Source organism: Melanaphis sacchari, unplaced genomic scaffold (assembly GCF_002803265.2).
Source record: "Melanaphis sacchari strain LSU unplaced genomic scaffold, SCAv2.0 Contig129_pilon_pilon, whole genome shotgun sequence".
Taxonomy (NCBI): Eukaryota; Metazoa; Arthropoda; class Insecta; order Hemiptera; family Aphididae; genus Melanaphis; species Melanaphis sacchari.
Genome location: NW_020270526.1, coordinates 192,461 through 216,573, shown reverse-complemented (window position 1 = coordinate 216,573; position 24,113 = coordinate 192,461). Strand labels below are relative to the sequence as shown.

Sequence of the window (24,113 nt, the reverse complement as noted above, 5' to 3'; positions counted from 1 at the left end):
GTTCGTTAATTAAACCCGCCGGAATCGAAATCTGGAATTGGTTTCGTGTCGTTTTTTTTTTTTTTTTTTTTTTTTATTTGCTCGGCCACCTCGTCCGCTCCCGCGCCACTCGCGCACGCCGGCACGATATGTATAATAGGTACCAGCTCTATGCGTACGTATACAAACGGTGGGCGTGAACTGAGTATTTTTTCCAATCTAATCGTCGATGATATACACAAACATCGAATCGAATAATATCGTTTCAAATACGGTCAGCGGCGGTATTTCGATATCATTCACGCACCTAAATCTAATTTTATTATTAGATGAGGTACCTACGTCGATATTTATCGCGGTGGCAGCGCAGTGCACGTGATGAACATATACACACATACATAGAAACCTATACCTGCCTACCTACACGCGTACGGGGATCCAAAGACAATTATATCGAAGGGGTATCCACGCAGCAGATTACCGGCGCGGTTTGATTTATAACATCATCACTATATACGGCCGTCCGTTAACAACCTATTAAAAATATGTTACGTGCACGAATAAAGCATAATATTTTATATTGTGTACACGCGTGCGCGCGTGCACACACACATTGTTGCTTATTGTGGAGAAGTACAGCGACTACAAATCACCCGGACGCGCACCCGCCGGCAGCAATTTCGTTTTCTCTGGGTAGGTATACGGCGGCTCGGCAGCGTTTTTAATTTCGTAATTCCGCGAACACGTCCAATCGACTTCGTTCTAACTCGAACCACCTCCGACGTAAGATCACAACAACGGCACGGATATCATCGCTACAGATTGGGGAGGTTCCGTCGTATTATATGCGCATTGATATCCAAAACATTGTATAGGTAGATACGACATAACACGTCATGCTAGTTTAATGCATATAGTATATTATTTATATTAAATTATATTATAATTGAACAACACAGTATTATATTTGAACATTAAATACTAGCACAATAGATTTTAAACTAAAACAACATTGTGCAGCAAGTATCTCTGTGTTGTATGTTGATATTATTTTTTCACACAATATACATTTAATATGATTGATCGTAATATTACACGGAATCAAAATTCGTAACGCACTATATATTGGTTAGAGTTATTATAACGTGTAGATATTTTTGTTGTAACTCATTATTAAAAACATTTCATATAGTTTGGAGTCTGAAAACTATATACAAGAACATGTTTAATTTCATGTAATTTAACTTTAGAGAATCGATCGATTGTAAGATATTGTACTCCTATTGTACATATTAACAAAACGAAGAGTGTATATTATATTACATACTTGTTTGTATTAGTAAATAGTTATTTATTTCGATATTTTTAAGAAAAAAATAACGTTTTGATAAATGTTTGTTGTGTATATTATTCTTATTTTATACACAGAAATGTTTAGTATTCATTAACATATTGTTTTTATAAACGTAAAGCGTACGACACTTTCAATTCGAAAATCGTATTTTCAGGCTAGTACTTTCAAGCGTCTGGTGACCGTTGTATAAACACGCATCTTTAGTTTTGAGATTGAATAAATTTGCATCGTAAACGCATTAAAAAATATACAACAATAATATTCTGGGTGAACAAAAAAAAAAAAAAAAAAAAAAAACAGGTATTTCTTCGTGCGATGAATTTCCGATCGTATCCGGCGAGGTGGCGCCAGGGTGCCGCCGCCTGATTTGGGTTTAAAGTATTATAACGCACCGATAGGTATATTGGCAGTTATTAACTCACAGTCAACTGAATGCATTTGTGTCTGTTTATATATATATATTTATAAAAATTTGTTCGAAGGGGTAAATGTTGAATGCGATTTGTATATATACGAAACCCGGCTTTTGATATATTACGACGAATGACGTATGCATGTGGTATAATTAAGTACAGGTTTATACCTACGAACCCTGCAGAAAAAAATTAAAAGATCCACGTGGAGTCATGCGTTATTCGTTTCCCACGAACCGGACCACGGTAAACGCAAACGCGGATCGTCCGGACGTATTCTGCAATGTCGATGGGGTGCAGTAGTGTAAGCCGTGGCTAGCGGTGATGGTGGTGGTGCGAACAAGACGTCTTGAAGACGTGCAGTTTGCTTGTTTAAACCCCAAACAAATTGCGCGAACACGGAACGCGACACTTTTGCGGAGAACGCGAGTTAATTAGTATAAAAAGGCCACGTGATCTAATACGGCGTCCTACTCGCCGCTCGCTCCATCACGACTACCGAAACCAACGCATTTTTATATGCGTGTATGCTCGGCGTATATAATAACATGATATACGACCGTCTAATTATGACACACATGGCGAGAGCATAAAATCCCTCTACACAACCTCCTGCTCCCCCCCTGACTTCCAGGGTTGGACACGTCGGCGGCCGTGTATACGTATAGTAATCAGAACTCCAGAGCTGTGTTTTGACTTGTTTTCTGCAGGTTTAATGGAAATTCTCGACACCGTCGCGCGGGGAGATGATGGCTAGTTAATTAGTGGTGAACGGGACGCGCGCGCGGTCGAGCAGGGACTATTACTGTAGAGCTGAGTGTGTTAAATATGTGAGTTTTAATTATGCGTACAATGCTCGTTTTGAGCTTACGTGGTGTGGAAATATATATATATATATATATTATTTAAACACGTACAGTAGTCAGATGTCAAGTATGTGTATATGTGTATACATATATATAATATTATGATATAGTCATATTTCGAACCGGACGAATAGAGCACTCGTGCGTGCGTGTAATGTCGTCCTTCACCCAGTCGAAAACAGACGGAAATAATATTTTCGTGTCCTCTGCTCTTTTAGCGTCATATAATACTCATAACGATACAAATACAACCCCCCTGCAGGCAAAAACCATAGTACTATACTAATTAGTAAATAATATACGATACATAGGTACCTATATGTACAAAATAGCCTATATATAATAATATTACCGTGTTATTGTTATGTACTGTTTATTGTTACGACGATGATGACTGTGACTATAATATAGCACGTATCATAGATATATCGAAATTCATCGTCGTTGTCGTATTGCGTTTTCGGTTCACTAATTGTGCGCGAGGCCGCAGGCGCAAGGAGTATATGGTGAAAACATGTACCACAATGTGGAAATGGAAAATATGACGTGTTCTCCTCGGGCTACCGTTTTCCGAAAATGTCTTATGAAATTTTAATCGTTCGAATAATATAATTACGGTTAAACTTAACGAGTGCACTGCACGGTTCACCGGAATTGCGGCAACGATGTATTTTGCAGCTCTGTTTAACACAGCGCACATCTTATAAATATAACATAATAATATGTACATAAATATAATATGACAGCGAAAAAAACCTAACGAATGTGATGTAAGTAAACATAAATCGTAATTACAGTAAAAGTTAAATGTGTTTAAAAATCATCTACAAATCGGTTATATATCTTGTCGTACGTCAGCGATAGGCAGATGACAATTAATGCTGCTATTCGTCGTCATCAAGTACGAATATGATTTATTGTATAAGAATGTATCATATAAAAACACGATTTCTTTTATACATACGGTTTAATGAATCGTAGAAAATCTTAATATGACAAGAGTATTAAACACAAACTAAATTGTTGATGAGTTAAGAAATTTTCATAAAATATTCATTGAGAGACATATAAATTTATTTTACAAAAACCATTTGTATAAAGTTTATAATATGCCTATTGTTCTTACTGCTTACCAACTGTTAAAATAAATTGAACAATACGTATGCTTCCAATACGTTCATAGGATTTAAAGTTTTTCTCTTAAAAATCAAAGTAAATATAGGTAAGCCATAAAGTGAGTTAAAAACTATATATTTCATCTAATGCAGTTTATATACCTACTTCACAAATCACGCGTCAATGATTTGCACTTAAAAATGCAATTAGGGTCAGGAACTTTTTCTATGAAACGTCGGAATGTAATTTGCAGGCCGTTTAATGGAACGTTAAGCACTGACAAGTAAACAAACACCCAAGGGGATTCATCTTTCATAAAATATCCCCGTCAAATATCAATCTGTCTAATTTATAAATCAATTACGCGTAATATATCTTTACTTTGACTCCTTAATAATTCCACCTTCATAACCTAACCTATCATACATAGGTACCTCAGTATATTTTTATATCAGAATTTTTATGCTCTCCTGCGGTATGTTCCACCGTCTATATTAATACGTATGCTACCAAATTTGAAATAACTAAAATAGAATAAAAATACACGAGCATGTTTTTTTTCAGATTAATTAAAAATGTCACAGCATTTTCATAGAGTTATTAAATTAAATGAATAATAAGTCACAATATTGATGCAATTGTGAAATATCGAAATATAATGTTTTTAATATTAAATTATCATCAGGAAACCAATTTCCTCTAGTAACTCATTGACGTAATATAAGTAATCTATCGCATTATTAACATTCATTCTGCAACTATTGAGCAACAAGAAATCATCCAATTCGGCAATAACATATCGAACTCGTTTTACAGTATGTTACTATAGCTATAAAGTTATAGGTTATAATATGTGTACATTATCCATACATCATGTCATGTGAACGAATTTATGATATTATACAATACATATATATTTTTTTTTACCAATAGCATTCCACGTGTCTGTAATATCATAAAAGCATATACGACGACAAGTATATTTTTTTATAATTCACAAACTTGTTTCAACGAGAACATCAATTTTTTTCAATTACATATTGTTATTCCACGAACGGTAAAGATCGGCATTTATTTTTATGATTTTTGCCTCGCATGAATCGTCCTACATAAGTCAGTTTTTACAATTAATAATTCGGTAATTAACACCAATCTCTTTGATGTACAACAGGAGTTATTGTGCGTTTTTTACTCCTCATAGAATACCAAGAAAAATGATGTCTGCATTTGAAATTAATAAATCAATCGACATTTATCTTTAGTCCAAACTGATTGATTGTTTATAGCCAAAAAAAATTGGTACCTTTACCTACATATTCATAACATTGTTCTTTTATTCAATTTAATATTTATGTCATGTCAAAAGAATAGAAGATAATATTTTACTGAGAATATTTGCCGTTTTTTTAAATTTTTTTTTTTTTTAACAATTGTCTTTTTAAGATACATGTATGTTCCCGTATCCTAAATCGAGAGTTTGAATAAAAATAGTTGTTTATAAGGTTGATTGCCAAAAACCAACGGACAACCGTTAATAATAATATTATTTCGGTGTCGTAACACCGAAGCTACTACTACGTATAAAATACATTGGACGACGGCACGATGGACGGCGATTAGTCAGTGCCAAAATGTCACGCGGTATAAAGTAGACGACATTAAGTCGTACAACGGAAAGCACTTGTAAAACACAGCTTGTTAACCCTCTCCCCATGCAAAGATACTACTCGGGAAAAAAATATGAGCTGTTCTACATGTGCAAGTCTTCCAATACTCTCCCCATCACCTTCCCTATCTTCGTATGCTATTTTAAACCTACCGATATTAAATGGTTAATTAACTCCGATCGTGTAAAACAGCAGTGGCTACTTGCTCCTCGCAACAATTTTGCTTTGGCACATTTCACTAAATTATATTATAATACATACGAAATTTGTACTCGGTATATGCAAGCATGTGTAATACAGCAACAAGCAATCGGCAATACTAATGCATTTCATATACGAACAAATGTATCGTTCACGTATAACATCGAGTCACAATGTTAAAGCTATAATGTGTTAGAACACCATTTTCTTTTTTTCGAAATGACTTATTATCTCTACAACAATACGAAGCGCCAGACCTTGTTATTCGAAATATGTCACGATTTGTAGAGCTACAGTATAACAGCATAGTTGTATTAACCACTAGACTGATGAACAAATTATAAAAATTATAGATAATATCTTTAATTATACATCTTATTTTTATATTTTACCAGAGAAACAATGTCGCCAACACGTGTTTTCTGACAAAAATGATAAAATTGTATTGAAAATGTTATTCATGTTTGCACGTGACATGCGTTGACAAAAAGTATAATGTATATGTATCTATTCAGATGTCATATAATTATCATACATCTTATAAACAATACGTTTTTACAAACGGTTTGTAAGAAACCACGTGTACAATTCTGACACGTTAAAAATAAATACTAGTTTTACCTATTTTTATAGTTAAAGAATTTTAGTATTAAATTTGAATGATATAAATTTGTTTTCCTTCTAATACAAAATTTGGCTTATTTAAATAATAGTTGCTTAAAAATATAGCTGTAAATAAAACTTATTTCAGATTTACTGTAACTTTGAATATTACAAAATTAAATTTTAAAATAATATATTATTATCATTACAATTATTTTAAATTTATAATACCTATATAGGTAAAATTTGAATGATTATCAGATATAATAGGATAAATAGGATATCTTATTTTAATGTTCCAGGACGATTCACGTTTAAATATATTTAAAAAATAATAAGAACATAAAATATGTCAATAAACATAACTTTAAATTAAAATATACAGATTAACATTACATAGAGTATCTACTTAACACCAAATTTTAGATATAATTAATTTTAAAAAGTATTATTTGATTGAACAATTCCTACTTAATTCTAGAATGTTTTGGACAAAGTAATTATAATTTCACGATGAAAGTCGATCCAAAACACATGTCAAAAAAAACCCTAAACATACATAGTTAAATCTTAAGTCAACCAGACATGAGTCAAAACGTAAAATAAGGTAATAATTTAGTGTGGACATACCCTTCTTCTCAAATAACATACAATTCTTGAAAAAGTCAACATTTAAATACACTCTACAAATTGTATCTAAATATTCTTCTTTAAACTTAAAATATTTTTTTTCTTTTACTCTATATCTATTTTATATATTAGTACTATACTTAATACTTATATTGGAAATAATTAAAATATAATTCATGTTCATAATGTTTCATAACTTTGCATAGTTTCAATGAACATATAATTAATTTATTAATTTTAAATTTTAACAGAAATATGAAAAAATTTTAATTTCAAACATACATTTTTGGTGTTGAATCATTAAGTTAATTATTAAACATATTGAAAAAACACATTGTATTTACAAGTTTAATAGATTTTAAACTTCTAAAGTAACCATTTTTTGTAAATAATTTAGTAATTATCTCAAGTATTTATAGTATTAAAGTATAAAAATAAGTTTTAAATCCTTATTTTTTAAAATCTTATTTTCGATTTCAACTTTAATATGTAACTATTAACTAGAAGTAATATGTTTTAAAATAAAATTTACTATGAAACTAATTTACAAAAATATTAATTATCTAGACACTTTTATAAAAATATCACATTAAGAGCAAGATACATTTTAAATTTGTTAAAATAATTGTTAAAAAATAAATCATTGTTAACTACAGCATAATTGAAAAAAATTACAACTGTAATCATAAAATCCACCACTATAAGTAATCAAATCAAAATAAATATAGTATTTAATTCCTATTTATTTAAAATTGATTTGGAAACTACAGAGACCAATGCTGTACGTTTAATATTCAAGAATACTCAACAGAATTAACAGCAATACGAACAAATAAACGTAGGAAAATCGTATATACATGTAGTATGTTTACCAATGAATTGCAATGAGGTCCAAAAACAGTCGTTCGGATAAGACGTCAATGAGAACGGAAGAAGGGGTAAAAGAAAAATAAGGGCTGGTTAACGCCTTTCGCTTTCCCCCTCTCATCCTTTTGACACCCATCCTCACAATCACACTAGGGGGTCAATGGTGGTATTTTCGGGAACGAGTGGAGTAAATAATATAGGGGGATGGGTGTGTTGCCGAAAAACCATAAATTGGCGGTTTCTCCGCACAACCAATTTATTTGCCGGATAGGCGGCAGCAGCGGCCGCCAGCGAGTATAGCACGCGCGCTGCTCACTCGCACACAATACGACACGACAACAGATGCAGACTCGGTGTAAAACAAAGGTCCCGCGAGGGCGAAGAGGAAGAGTGTGGCTGCGGATTAAAAGGGTTCGTTGGAGAAGACGGATCGCACTATGACCCGCCTATTCGCTTTGTGACAGCCTCTCCCCGAGGACCATAATAATATATCACCGGCACGCGCTTGAACCGTGTATAATATGTATATATATATATATATATATATATGCACGTAAACATATATCTACACTACTGCTGCTATGGCTCTGCTATCACGCGTGGTCTCGAGTCAGTGATAATAATATTGAAGTTTGAAGGGTGTCAGAAACGCGTACGGCCACTAAAATAATGGACTTGTTGTTTTTGAAAGGGAACCAAACCATACATTTCCGTTTGGTGTGCCTAAATAAACAACAACAGCCAAACGTTTAATGAATTTTCGTTTTTATAGATAAAAAAAAAACCCCTATCACCACGATTTGCGATTAAGTGTTCTGTAAGTCGTTTAATTTTTCAAATTGCCATAATCCACAATAATCTGTTGGAAACGATTTTTTTTAAGTCCAAAATCTCTGTAAGTCCGTTAATTCTAAATTGACAGATTGATTCTGTAGTACAAAGCCCTACTTAATTGATGTACTTATTGAAAAAACTAATTACTGAAATAAATCAAGTACCAGAAATTTTCGAAATTAAAAAATATATATAAATAATTATATATATTTCTATTTTACATTTATGTTTGAAAACAAACTAAACACAATAATGAGTCAAAAATAATATCTTGGTAGACATTTAATAACAGATAATTTAATTTAAAAATTAATAAAAAATAATGTTAACCCAAGTATTAACAATTAATATTGTATCTGTGTCTACTGTCTACATATAACCAAAAATGAGTAACATAATATATTGTATAGTAAATAGTTAAAACTTTTTTAAATAAACCTAACCCTTAACAACAACCATTATTCATAGATAACTAGTCAAAGGTGAATCTTTCAACTAACAGGGCAAACTACATTATTTTAGGTCAATCATGATTCATAACTTGCTTTTATTTGTTCAACAGTTAAGTGACTTTTAAGAAAATTCGCAAACATAAATTAGAATTAATTTGAAGTATATATATAACGTAAGATTCTTATATTATTATATATAATTTTCCAAAACACCATTAGGTGTTTTGGTTAGTATTAGTAATAATGAACAATATGATTTTGTCATATCTCAAAATTATAATTCAGGTTTACAAAAAAAAAAAAAATTTAGACAGAATATTTAATATATCAGCTAAACTTCTATTCAATTAGAATCCAATAATCAATAGTTTTAATAAAAAATAAAATAAAAGTATATGCTATTAATAGTAAATTTAAATTAGTATAAACAATTATAACAGAATTATTAAAATATACTAAACTTAGATTTAATATTTTTAAATAAAAATTAAAAATTTTACAAGAAAAATTCTGAATAAATATTAAAATAAGTACAACCAAATGAACACAAGAACACAAAGTTTTCAGTCACAAATAAATTAATTTAATATTCGTTAATTTAATACTTCACTCAAAATATTTTAAGTATATTCAAAAAAATGATTAACTAATTGTAATATCATATTTCTGGAATTTTCATGCAATTAAAACATTTTAAAATACAGCTTACCGTTTTAATGCCTCATAATAGTCAACAGCATTATTAAGTCATTAATATACAAACAACATATTATATAGACCACATAAATAGTTAGTCGTAATTAGAAATCAAAATCAAAATATATATTATATAACCAAGTACGTATACATAGAGTAATGTATACATAATTATTATTTATTAATATACTCGTTTTAAATAATGCATTAAGACACCACGAATTATATTTTACAGTAAGTTATTCAATGTTTCAGTCTTTTATTTTAAATGTATAATCAAATCTGAATAATTTTAATCTGAAAAACAATGTAATTTATATACCTAATAATAATTTATTATATTATATTATTTACTTAGCGATTCACTAATTATAATAATAATATACTAACATCATTTATAAAGTTTAACAATTATACGTAATAGATACCTATTTTTTTAAAGAATAAAAAAATATTTTACTAGAAATTAAAATTTCTGTCATAACCAAAAACAAAAAAAAAAAAAATATATTATTTTACGTGATAGTTAAATTTAAACTATTTGTATAGATTCACCGCATTGCTTTATTAATATATTCTAACGATGTTTTCATACAACAAACGAGTTTGGTAAAATGTTAATATCAATAGGAAGTGTAAATCAAGATTTGTGGTTCAATTAACGTTGTTAACCCTTGTCTCCCCTAATTTTGTTACGTCAGATGTATAGAATTTCAAAAACGTTTTAACATGTGAACATATTCTATGCAAACTATTTACCAATTCATTATATGAAATTTAATTATAATAAACATATTGGCCACCTAATTTTGCGAACAACGGACGAGACGGAAGAAGGCGTGTATAGTTTATTGTGAAAATCAATGGTATCCGTGGTTTGTTTGGAAAGGACTGGCCGACGGGTGGTGGTGGCGGTGATGGTTGCATTTTGGGAAAACCGTGTCCAGCAACGGCGGCGGAATTAATTGAGACCCATGTACGTCCCGGAGGCATCCTAGAGGCCGAATAATATTATTATACACGCGAACTGTACTACCCGTTGGTATTATTCGATAGTACATTGGCCGTAAGCACAGTAATGGGCAAGGGGAGTTAGGTATTGTATATTATAGTCAGAGGGATGACAGCAGACTTGTTTTGCGGTGGTTGGCAAGAGATTCCCGCCTTTTGGCACAGGTCCCCCGGTTTTCGGGCCCGGGCATTAATTAAAATATCCCCGGGTCCGGCATTTTAATCGCAGGGGACAATTCCCCCCCTCTTCCTCTTTAACACTGTTTTCACCACACTACAGAACTCTATGTCCTCGGGATGATTTAATTATTACGGGTGTTACGGGTGTGTGTGTTTGTGTGTATTTATCGGCCACACAAAGAGAAACGAGGTCCCGGCCGTCAGGATCAATTTACATTTCGGGATTTGCATATTCAAAGCCAACGATTTTGATTATCAAATTTGTTGCGCACCGTATATATATATATATATTATACACTATGTATATTCATCGCTTAAATCTACCCAACCCGGAGACAAGTTTTTCCAGTCCCTTTATAATCCGATTGTTGTGCAGACATCCTAAGGTAAAGTGCAACGAAAAGAAATACAATTTTCATCGACCGCTGTCAAGTTGAAATTTCGATAACATTTGTTAACATAAAGCCTTTAGTATAAGTTCATATAAATCTATAAAAATTTAAGTTATAAACCGCATGTTTTTTTTAGAATAAATAGTCTGTTATCTTTATCGCAATATTGAGTATTTTTTTTTTTAAATAATTTACAGCAGAATACTTGACATTATTAAAAATAATATATATACAATACAGGGAAATTTAATAATATTCATTAAAAATTAATTTGTTTAATTATTAAGATCCCTGCACAAAGTACGATAAATCAAATCAAAAAATAAACTTATTTAAATTGCAATTAATTTAATTTTGTGTACTATCATTTATCATACAAGATTAGAAGACACATAAATAGGTATATAAGAATATTTATACAATCAAAATTGTTATTTAAAATATAATATATAAAATAGTATACCTACTATATAAACCTAAAATCTGGGTACCAAAGTTAATTTAAAAGTTAACTTAAATATTATATGATGTATTTTATATTATAAAATATAACTGACGAAATTATGATCATACAGATTAAAATTAAAAATTGATCAAATAAAATAAGTATAATAATATAAACACGTGTTTTATACATTTTCATATACAAGAAATCGTATAATGCTTAATCATAATAAGTTACACTGATTATGTTTCGTTACTTATTAAAAACCTATATCACACACACACACACACACACACACACACACACACACACACACACACAAATACATCATACGTATAATATGTAAAATATAATAGTATATTATTTACTATATAGTAAATTGAAACTTTAGAATTCATTTTAATGATCACTGATCAGTTGCTACACCCAACTATTATAATTCCATTGTTCTTTTATCAATAAAATCGTAAAAACAATAGAACTTCACGATAACGATCAAACGTTTCTATCAAGTCTAAATTGGCTAAATAAGCATCTTTATAGGAAATAAGTGGCCGGCTGTTTCTATAAACTGAATATATTGTACATAATATAATACAATACAATATAAAATAGTAATAAAAACATGTCTATATATTTAATAAAATCTAATTAGTAAACCTAAATTATTTGTTTTTTTTATTATTAAAATTAATGTATAAAATACCTTATCAGTTCTAGATATATGATGAAAATAAGTTATACATATACTTCTTTTTGCTTTAAATGTTATCGTGAACGAATTGATAATTTTCAAACATTTAATTGATTATTTATTATTATTATTATTATTTTTTTTTTTTTACCACAAAATAATACCTATAATCTATAACTTACACACAATTTTATTCACGTTAATAATATACATTTACATATGTATTGTATGTTTTTTGAATTCAGATATTTTTAGTTATTAAGTATACTTATAAATCCCTTCTCCTAAATACATTTCTTTACCCATTTCTAAGAATAATACACTGTTAGTCATAAGCTATAATAATAAAAAATAACCTTACCTTGAACTTTGCAATTCCAGAATTTTCAGAAGCCAGTTTTGCCAAAGCTTGATAGTCACATTTTGCTGATTTGACAACCCATTCTTTAGTCTTGGGGTCCAACTGCTCAAAATTAATGATCGGTTAAAAAGATAATTATCCAATGCATACTTTACACTTACCGATGTCATAGAAATAGTGTCTTCTTCGTCTTTATCGTTCTGTAAGAAAACAATCAAATATGCGTAATAAGTAATGGCATAATCTAACATAATATTAAAACAGTTGAACTATGATTTGTGAACTCGAAAACATTGATCAGCAATTAAATTAACTTGCGTATTTTCATCAGCATATTGCGTATTTATGACCTCGATACATTTTTTGACACATAGACACAATGTTTATATATATATATACACACATTATATATATTTGGCTATTTGCCCCATGCCCCCTGTTTATATTTTAAACCCTCTTTTTTCTGGCCGCCAGTTATTAATTACTCTAATAGCCAGTAGGGAGAGAATTTCAAGACCTCTTTATGTTGTCACTCTATTAATCTTCGGAGGGCGCGACGACCAAGAGATTTATGGTTTATTCTCTATATTTTATATACGAGAAATAGTTGGTTTTAGTATAAATACGAGTACGTATAGAGCGCAACAGACATTTTTATACTATATTTATAAACCGGCTCAATTATCCAAAATTCTGTATTACATCCTCCAAAAGTAACATGAATAATATAAGTGAATTTATATGATGAACGTGTATAAAATATAATGTTTAAATTGAGAATTAAAAAAAAACAACAAAATACACACATAATGGAATGTCCATAAATAGCTAATAACATCGTGTGAACAAATAATAATCGATGACGTGAAAATTTCGTCATAGTGACCCATGACAAATTTCTTTTAGTTATCGAATGTATGAAGTGAGTTGCAAAAACTAATGGACACGTGTACGATGCACGTGTATTTATAGGGGAGAAAAATATTAAAAGCTAACGTCTTCGAGCGGCGTGCGGACACGCGGCAACAGCGTCGGAGCCGCCGGGCAACTTGTTGCCGCGGATCATTAGATTTTCGCATTGCACTCGAAACCGCACGGTAAGTGGCGGTTTTTCTTTCATATTTTTCCCCCAGAGGCCATATCTCGTTAGTATCATTATTATTATTATAAAATTTGAGTACGGGATTAAAAGTTTCAAAAAAAAATAATAATAATAATGACAACATTATATAGTAATAGCAATATCATAACAAAAAATGCAATGATAGGACTGAAAGGAAAATTATGTTAGAATTACAAATAATAGTAACTCATAAGTATAATATTTAAAAAAAAAAAATATTAATAAAAAATTGTAAATAACTATCTACATAATTTTAGATTATTTTATTTAGATTAATATCAGCAATACTTGGTCAGAAAAAAAAATTAAATATACTTATTATTGAATATGAAATAAATAATAATTATTTAACATTTAATAGTATTTCTAAGGACCAAAGTATCTCAATTCAAATATGTATTTTTTATCTAGAAGTATATAATATATCATATAATCATATATAAAATATACATTCTGTAATTCGACGACCAATTTTACAGTATTAATGTATATCTTTTCAGATAATATTTCTGAGTAAATACTCATAAAAATATCTTGTTAATAATTTTTGTAACATTTAACTGAAAATGTTATGATAATAATTGATAACATAACAATATAATTACACATATTTTTAATAATTATATTCAAACCAGTTTAATATCAATTAGACAACATAAAATTATCGAAATAACTATGTTCATCCATTAATATTTAATACAGTATCTATTTAAAATTAAACACAAATACATATATATATATATATATATGTGTGTGTGTGTATGATAATAAATTGTAATAACAAAAAAAAAAAATCAACCGACCTAAATAATTTATTTGATCTTGAAGAAAATACAATGCAAAACAAAAGTGCAAGCTTTTTACCCTTTAAATCTCTATTACTATGTTCAATTAAAATATAATGAATTCTATTACGATATCATAAATATAGTAAGACCTTAACCCAAAATTGTATAGAGTTAAATACATTTTTGATTTAATTCGAGTATTTTACACTTATATTAGCCTGCCATATACACAAAAAAAATATATATATATAATGTTCATGATTTTTTATTTGTATAACCCAACAAAAAATGATAATATACATTTTTTACTTTAAAATATAATATTAATATTACCACTAAATGACCTTATAACCATGGTAACTTATCAATTATCATTCAAATGTTTAACCATAAATATCCTGGTTCAATATCCTGATCAAAATAACGAATGTATTTAATTATAGACTTATAATGTAAATAACTGTGTAAGTCACAGTCTGGTAATTTTTTTTTAAAAGATTTCAAAATTCAAAGACATTAGTACTTAAAAATAATTAATAAAACAAAAGTTAGCCTATAAATATAACCAAAAAATATATTAGTTAAAACGTACAATTCTGAATTATTTTATAATAATCCAAGTCTTAAATATTTCGAAAATATAAAATTAAAAGCTTTGAAATAAATTATTAGTTTAAAATATTTAAATTAGCCAATAACTATTGGTGTTGTTAAAAAATAAATGAATATGTTTTATGTTGCTATGAGTTTAAATAATTATCATCATAAGCTAGTAATGATATTTTAAAAATTTAAATTTATTTACTAAATCAAAATACAATTTAAATTATTAAATTATATGGTAGTAGTAATAATGTGTTTATAGATGATAGTTCTATTTTCAAGAAGATAAATATTTTACCTTCATCAAATTTACAGAAATAACATTCTTAAAAATATTAAACACTATTGGAGACGCTATAAATGTTTGGCTTCTATTATTTTAAATGGCTTCTCTATGTGCATAATGCACAAATTATCTGAATTTTATATCCGTCGCCCAAATAATCCCCTCGTGCAATATTAACAGAATCAATATATCATAAGGTTTCGCACAGCCAATAAAACACGCACAATACTGGTAACACTATGACGAATTGATATTCCGCGTTTCAAAACACCTTGTAAGCAAAATCAGTAAAACTGAACTGTAATCCAATTGATAAATAAATTTAATATTGAAATAAGGTTTCGATTTGAATTTACCCCAACAAGATATCTACTAGGTATTGATTTAGTTTATTGTTATACCAACATTGTTCAGGGAATAATTTATTACGACATAGCACCTATTAATAGGAGAGGAAAAGAGGTAATTTAAAATAAAATAATTGCTTGTGTCCATAAATCACGAACAATATAGTTGAAAAGCTGTTCAACCGTCTGATGTCAAATGGTTTTAAGATTTAAATAAATCTTGGCCGAAAACTACGTTTTGATAATTTATATATGTAATGGCAAGATTATATATTTTTAATTTAATAACGGCAATTTGTCAAAACCGAAAAAAATGTTATCTATCAAACGTTGTATTAAATTTAATAAAATATTTTCATTTTTTTTTTTTTTTTGTAATTTTGCCAATATTTTATTAAAGTAACACTTTTTTAAGTTCAACATATCAAAAAAATATCTGATAAGCGAAATATATCAGACAACTCATAAGTTATTTAAAATTTTTAAATAATAAATGTCTATTTATTAAAATATATTCTACCGACGACGAGTGCAATAAAAATCACAAACAACAAAGCAACATTTTATATATACAAGCACATACACAACTATAGATAATAATCATATAATGTAGACAATTTGTTACCCAACTACCGCCTGAAGATGCACCTTAATGTTAGTTGTAACATAAATGTTCTCTAATTGCAGAGAAAATAAACAGAAGATAATAAGAAAGTTAATAAAACTATACAATTATTAACATTGATGAGACAATTTTAAAACTATATGTTTTGTTCGCATCAATTTTTTTTCTTAACGATATATATTATTCTTACAACTTAAAACTTATTAGTGTTCTTCGTTGGACCGTGGGAATATTTAAAAACCTAATCTTTCAAAGTAAATTTCATAATAACGCATATAACTACTAATGAAAATGTTTACTAATAAAAATTTTTTTTTCAAATATGTATTTAATAATTTAAAATGTAACACAATAAATTAGGATAGAAAAACATTTAGCTCTAATAAAACTATACATTATGTACTCATACCACTATAGCTGTACTTAATAGATTCATTCAATTACTACAACGCATACAATGAGAAGAAATATATATTACAATATAGATAACGAAATAAATTTTTCAATATCATGTGATTTATATAACATTATTCTACAACAAATTGAATTATATAGTTATTTTTTAATCCTTAATTATCCGTTAGATGCCAAATAAGTAATAACTCTATGAACTTCAATAACTCACCAAGTTGCATATTTTTGTATGTGAAATATTAACAAACATCTTCTCATCATCATATCTATTTTGTACTACATTCAAATCGTTTTTTTTTATGTCTTATCGAAAGCCACTTATTAAAAAAAAAAAAACTCCACCACATATTTTAAAAGTTAATTTAACTTCTTACTGAATAAATACAATAAAATAATGAATAATCGATCAAATACGTTGAAAACACTCAATGAACTATAATATTATGATAATTTTCTTCAGAAATAAGGCATAAGCTACGTATGACATTATCTAATAAAACTATAAAAAAACAAAAACGTATAATAATTATCAAAATAATGATTTAAATCATTATATTATATGGTATATCTTAATGTTTAACGTTTAAATATGACTAATCAATGTTATTTGTTGCATTAACTACTTTAATAACAATATTTTATTAATCGTTGTTTAACGTTTTTGATATTTTTTTCACATACACATATATATATACATATTATATATACAAATCTAATAAAATAAAATCCATATAGCCAATAAAAATTAAAAAATGAATTGTAATTGTAATTACTCGCATCACATATATAAACTTAAAAGAAAATATATGATAATGCGGTACATATAAGGATAATTTTACATTTAATTTCTTGAAAATTTAAGAATTAAGAGATACAATGAAATGAATAAGTTAAACGATATAGGTGGTACGTATAATACTATAAAAGTATAAAACTGTAATGAGAATAATAAAATCTTAGAAATAATAAAATTAATATTATTTGTTTGTTTTTCAAATTAATAATAAATAATAGCAATCAACTGAATGGTTTAACAATTTAATATACCCATTACATCAAACTACATATTTTTCAACATGAAACGAATAAAATAAAATCCATTAACAGCAGAGACAACACCTTTGTTGGCCAAAGAGCCACAGTTTCATTAAAAATAATAATAATTCAGTGTTCATATGTTTTTAAATTTTTTTTTTTTTTAAATTTAATTTAACTTAATTGTTATTTATTGGTAGAAAGTAATTTATTAGCCAAAATTAATGCACGTTACTGTTGATTATGAAGAGTGTATGTATAGGTATGTATTCAAAGCCTGTTATGTATATATGTCTCTTGACACAGAGAAAAAAATATACACACATATCCTCGGGAATACACGTTTTAATGATTACAATGGGTATTTTTCTGTAAAAAAAAATACGCGCGTATATATAATGTGACGGTAGCGGTGTATGGAACTCTATACTAATGAATGTTACACTTTTCTCTACCCCCGCCGCCCCAAATTTCAATCGAGTTCATTAAGTCCCGCGGTGTATTTAATTAATTAAAATTATCCGCTCTAGGTGGCCATGACGTGGACAATAAATAACAGTGGCTATGGCCCTTTACCAATAAATTATATAAACCGAATGTTGGGAGTGGACTTTGCCATAATGTGTCACCGACCGGCAGCAACGTCGACGACTATGGCAATGATGGCGTGCACTAGCATATAATATTATTATGAATAACAACGGTAGTAGTCGGTCATGTTAAACGGAAAATTTACTGGAAAGTGGAAAGCTCATCGTCCGCTCAATAATAATAATTATGATAATTTATAACAATAATAATAACGACCATACAGCGACTCTCTGTTTTGAATATCAAATTCGTATGCTATTAATTCGAAATAACACATAGATAATATGCGTATATATATTATATTGTACGATGGCGTATAATATGATGGCAGAAAACGTAACAAGCGCTCAAGTGCACCGACACCAAACGGAACGTCCTAAATACGACACAAACACTACATACACGCGGGTTAGAGAGTGGCAGCCGGTGGCAGCAACTTACGGGCGCGCATTGGGGTATGTTTTATACGGTTTAGCTTGGCTGATTTATAGCTCATCGTCCCCCATGCCCACCCACCCAGCTGGCTTGCACTGATTTCATAATAAACTATATTATATATTGTATACATGTTTACGATTTTTTTTCTTCTTTTAACTAACCCGATGTTTATATAGAAAGGAAACTGTTTCATTTTTAATGAGAGCATTACTTGTATATACTTATACGGATGCAGTAATTTTTAGTCAACCATTATTGTGACGATGTTTTTGAGACTATACACTATACACAGTACACACACACACACACCGAGCGGATAACGCTCATGAAAAAGACGAATGATCACATAGAAATTTAAACCCTACGTGCATACTTTAACAGTTGGCAAATATCCAAAATGAATATTAATTTGTCATATAGATCCAACACAATATTAAGACAAAAATATCTAAAATAAATTCATTATAAGCTTATAATTAATATTGAGATCTCAGCCGAATGTTTAAAAGCAGTAATTTGTTTACGTTATTCAGACCAAATACATTATTTTCTTTGGTTAAGCAGGGAGTGGTTTATGTTTTAAACATTTAACATTCAGCCAATAATGGTTGAATTATTTAAAAGTTATTTAAGTATACGTCTTATATATAGTACCTACTTAAATTAATTATCAGTTATATAGTCAAGTCATAGTAATTAGTTTTTGAATCACAATCAAATAACTAAAATCTTAATTGTCTAAATAATTTGAAGGTTTTTTATTGCAATTCAAAAATTACTTAATAAAATGTATTAATTAAATTCAATAATTACGTTGAATAATACAAAATGCATTACCCGACTTTGCCCGAAGAAAAAAGTAATAATAAATAGAGTACCTAATATTCTTAAAAATAAACTCTTTAACTTACAACAAGTAAATTTAAATAATTATAATAACTAATTTTTTTCAGTGTAATCAATGGCCAACAGAAATTTAATTTTTTAAAGACAAAATGTGTATAATATAATATGTTTTGTGCTATCCTATAAAGTTTGAATTACGGTATAAAATGTAGCCAAGATCATTCCTTGAAAAATCCTCTACGTACTTCTGAAAATACCAGAAAAAACGATTCAGATATTACGAAGATTAACCCTGGCATACAGATAGACACTTCAATTTTTTTTATGTGAAATATTTAAAAACGTTATATAATATATATCATACTACAGCAAAAAACAATAATGGATAATAGCTATTAGGTAGCTAAAAAAATAATATTTTATTTTTAAATGAAATTTACAACCCATGGCACAATGAGTAAATTATTAGCTAAAATTAAATTTAAAAACATTCATCACATTATTAAAATTTGTAATTTAATTAGAATCTCACTAATATAAAATATTAAACTAGAAGTGATGTTATTATCTTCATAAATAAAAAAATATATATAGTTTTTAATGATCAATTGAATAAGTAAAATTTAAGTAATAATATGTGTTGGTACATTAAATATAATAATTAATACTTCAAAAATCGCAGAATTTTTTAAAACTTATTGCTAGTCCCGCCATACAAAATACACACACTCACACATACCGACATACATACACATCAGTAATTAATTGTTATTTTTTTAATAAATATATTATATCATGATATAATACATACATAATACATTTAACAACCAATTATTATTTCAACAAGTAAAATGTATTATACCTAAAGTTAAAATAATATACACACATATACACAATACACATATATACACTAAAAACTTATTTTATTTTATTGTATGTATATTACCAACTACACAGAAATCTGAATCATTATTTTTTAATGGTAAATATAAATGATTGGTTTTTATAAATTTTCTAATATGGCATCATTTATGAAAATTGATTGGGTACAATTTTATAAACAGTACAGTAACAATAAATTCAATTTGAATAATATCAAAAACCTAATAAAATTAAAGCTTCATATTCATAAAATAAATAACTTTTAAATCAACAATTATAATCTTTGATGGAAGTCAAATATTAAACAATAAATTATCCTAAAAAACACTGAATATAAACCTACTTTCATAAATACAGTCAAATCAATGACTAAATGACCAAAACCTAACTATAACCTATAACTCGTATATTACTAATCCACTATGATTATTCTTTCATAATATTTTTATTTTATTATTCTTTACTATAAAAACCTATGTAAATATTCCAAGAAAAAATTACCTTAAATTCTGTCATTTAAAATAAAATAAAAAATTTTATATTGCTACTAATTTATAATACTAATACAATTTAATATAAATATTATGCAACTACCTTGGTAAATAAAGAAAAAAAGCAGCAATTTTAAATTAAAAAATAAAATTCTCTTTATACTATATTAGTTAAATTAATAATTATGATCAATATTGACCATAAAACAAGCAAAAAAATTATTCTAAATTACCTTTTCTATTTTCTTCTTATTTGGCGACGGTATTTGACTAGCTAAATGTAAGGCATTTTCAGATGCTATCCGGTTGAATTTTTGTGTTCGATCTTTTACACTTATCTGAGGCTGCTGAGGTTGATCATTTTCTTTCTACACATTACATACACGCAAAAGCAAAACACAAAATAATAATGAAATAAGCAAAACACATAAACATAAAAATAATAATAAGCAAGATAATCCGGCTGTGCTACTTTTAACCATTTGAAAACAAATCCGTAAAAAGAGTTAACCAAAACAAAATAAAAAGGATGTTTACTTACATAATTATCCTTAGAATTTACTATAACATTGTCACTCAATTCAATCAATTTAATTTTTTCAGAACTTCTACGCCTAGGAGGAACAGGCGGTGCTGCCTCTTTAGTTGGTGAACATTCTTTAGGCGATGCAATTGGAGAAGGTGGTGGACGATAAGGTGGGGGTTGTCTATAGAATAAAATTGAAAATAAATCACATAGAACACTAATCATAATTTGTCATTCATACCTAGTCGATGGTGATACCATTGGTGATCTTTGTTGAAATCTAGGAGGGTCAATAAGAGAATCTTGTGATAATGAATGATGCACAGAAGATAATCCAGGATAAGAAGTTAATGAAGTTAAAGAAGAAGCTGTGCTCATAGATGGTTCTAATGATAAACCAATACAACCAGCCACTCGAAAGCGACGTTTAAGCATTAAATACTTTTCTCCCTAAAAATTAAAAATAATAACCGTTGTGTGTAATATAATACTAGAATGACTAAATAGTTGTATTACATCTTCTCCACAAATAACGGTAGCCACAGTATTTACAATTTCTTTAAACTTATGCCTTGCTTCAGCTAGAAAACAACAACAACGTTTTTATTAACTATATAATGATAATAATAGTAAGACTTTTATGAACTTACCTCTGTTTTGTGGATTTGTTAGAAAATATTTAAAATGAGTCACTAGATCATGATTAGTAACTTTTCCATCGTTCATAATCATGAAATCACGGACTGATTCCAAACTTAACTCATTCGGAACAGCCATAATTTTAATATAATTCTACTAAAAACAAAACAATCTAAAAGTGCATTTAAGTACTTGAAAAATTATAAAAATAATACAAAGTGAATAGTCAAAAACACTAGTCTTGTAAACGCTTAACACAAATTCACAATTAACGTTGAACACAGGTTAACTATTAAAATTAATAAATATTCTATTCCACACAATTAAATAAATAGTAAATACTGATAACAAAAAAAATTCAAGAAACCGTTATCAATTCACCGCGATAACAACAGTGTACTTTATACAAGGCTACAATATGAACACTGTAACGTCCGTAACGTCAGCCAATATCAGGGGTTCTCAATATTCTCATATGTAATTTTATGCTACGTATAATATATTTTTGATATTATTATTGAACATCTATTTTTGTATCCAAACCTTATATAAATATTTAACAGTATACTAAATATTTAAATTGAACGCTATTTTCTTTTTGTTCTATACATTTATGGAAAATAAGTTAAATAATTAATGCATTTATACAATACCTACCTACATTATACTCGATGAATGAATACGAAAGAAATTATAAGGTACAGTAATAGATAGATTAAATGTGATATAATAGATAACTATTTCCATGGTATTTGTTTTTTTTTTTTTAAATTTATTATATTTAAAATGTGTCAACATACTACATGTTATTACAAGTTTATTAATACAATTTAGAATTTATTATTAAGTATGATGGTATTTGTAGGTATAAGTGGTATAACAGGTAAATTTACGCTGCAAAGTCGAATAGATACACAAAGTAGGTACCTACCTAGTTATTTAATTAGGTGCCTGTATCTGAACATTTTTTATAATAGGATACATTTATCAAAAAATATAAAAATTTGAAATTGATATCTGTCAATTCAACCTTTTATATAGTAAAAAGCCGTACCTTACACTAACAATATACCAATATAAGAAAAAAAAAGTTATGAAAAAAAAATGCTTTTTCTACAAGTCCACAATCTTCCTTAGATAAAATTAATTATGTTATTCAAAACAACTAATTGTTTTAAACTACTGTTAATAATTTTTACTGACCTACCTAATATAAATATATCTAATTAAGTATAATTTCATAACAAATTTAAAATCCCTATGAGCAATTATTTTTAGAATTCATTAACATTTTACGATTTTTAAACTACGAATATATATTAAGTATTATATTCTTCTATTTTCTATTATGTGATTAACATAATTTTGTACATTAAACCAGACTTTAAACTTATTATGTGAGCTTAACTTCCAAGTCCAGATGAAAGGCACTCGTTACACAACCAAGCAGAAAATGATAATTTGATAATTATAATTGATATAAGAGATAAAAGAGATATGTCTAATGTCTATATGTTTAATAGGAAAATATGTATATATTTTTAACTCCAATGTGACACACTATTTTTAATTGGTCGACGTATAAGTATTAAGTAGTAAGTACGTTAGGGTTTAACGAACAGTGTCTACAAATAACTCGACAATAGCTCAGATATATTAAAATTTAAAACGCTTTAGACTTATAAATTATAATATATTAATACTTACCTCATACCTGC

General features: G+C 28.1%; 1 protein-coding gene across 5 annotated transcripts in view; it reads right to left on the bottom strand.

Annotated features, from left to right (window-relative positions):
• The window catches only part of LOC112591094 (ankyrin repeat domain-containing protein SOWAHB), an 88,518-nt gene extending 65,818 nt beyond the window's left edge, over positions 1-22,700 (bottom strand). For 4 of the 5 annotated variants that reach the window (XM_025334751.1, XM_025334752.1, XM_025334754.1 and 1 more), the window contains exons 1-7: positions 22,407-22,700; positions 22,273-22,337; positions 21,998-22,206; positions 21,772-21,937; positions 21,464-21,598; positions 12,923-12,961; positions 12,762-12,863 (exon numbers count right to left, since the gene is read on the bottom strand). In XM_025334751.1, coding sequence (XP_025190536.1) covers positions 12,762-12,863; positions 12,923-12,961; positions 21,464-21,598; positions 21,772-21,937; positions 21,998-22,206; positions 22,273-22,337; positions 22,407-22,533 — 843 coding nt within the window. In that variant the 5' untranslated portion in view covers positions 22,534-22,700. The remainder of the gene's footprint in view (positions 1-12,761; positions 12,864-12,922; positions 12,962-21,463; positions 21,599-21,771; positions 21,938-21,997; positions 22,207-22,272; positions 22,338-22,406) is intronic. The other variant, XM_025334753.1, reaches the window with a different exon arrangement.
• Positions 22,701-24,113: the final 1,413 nt, after the last annotated feature.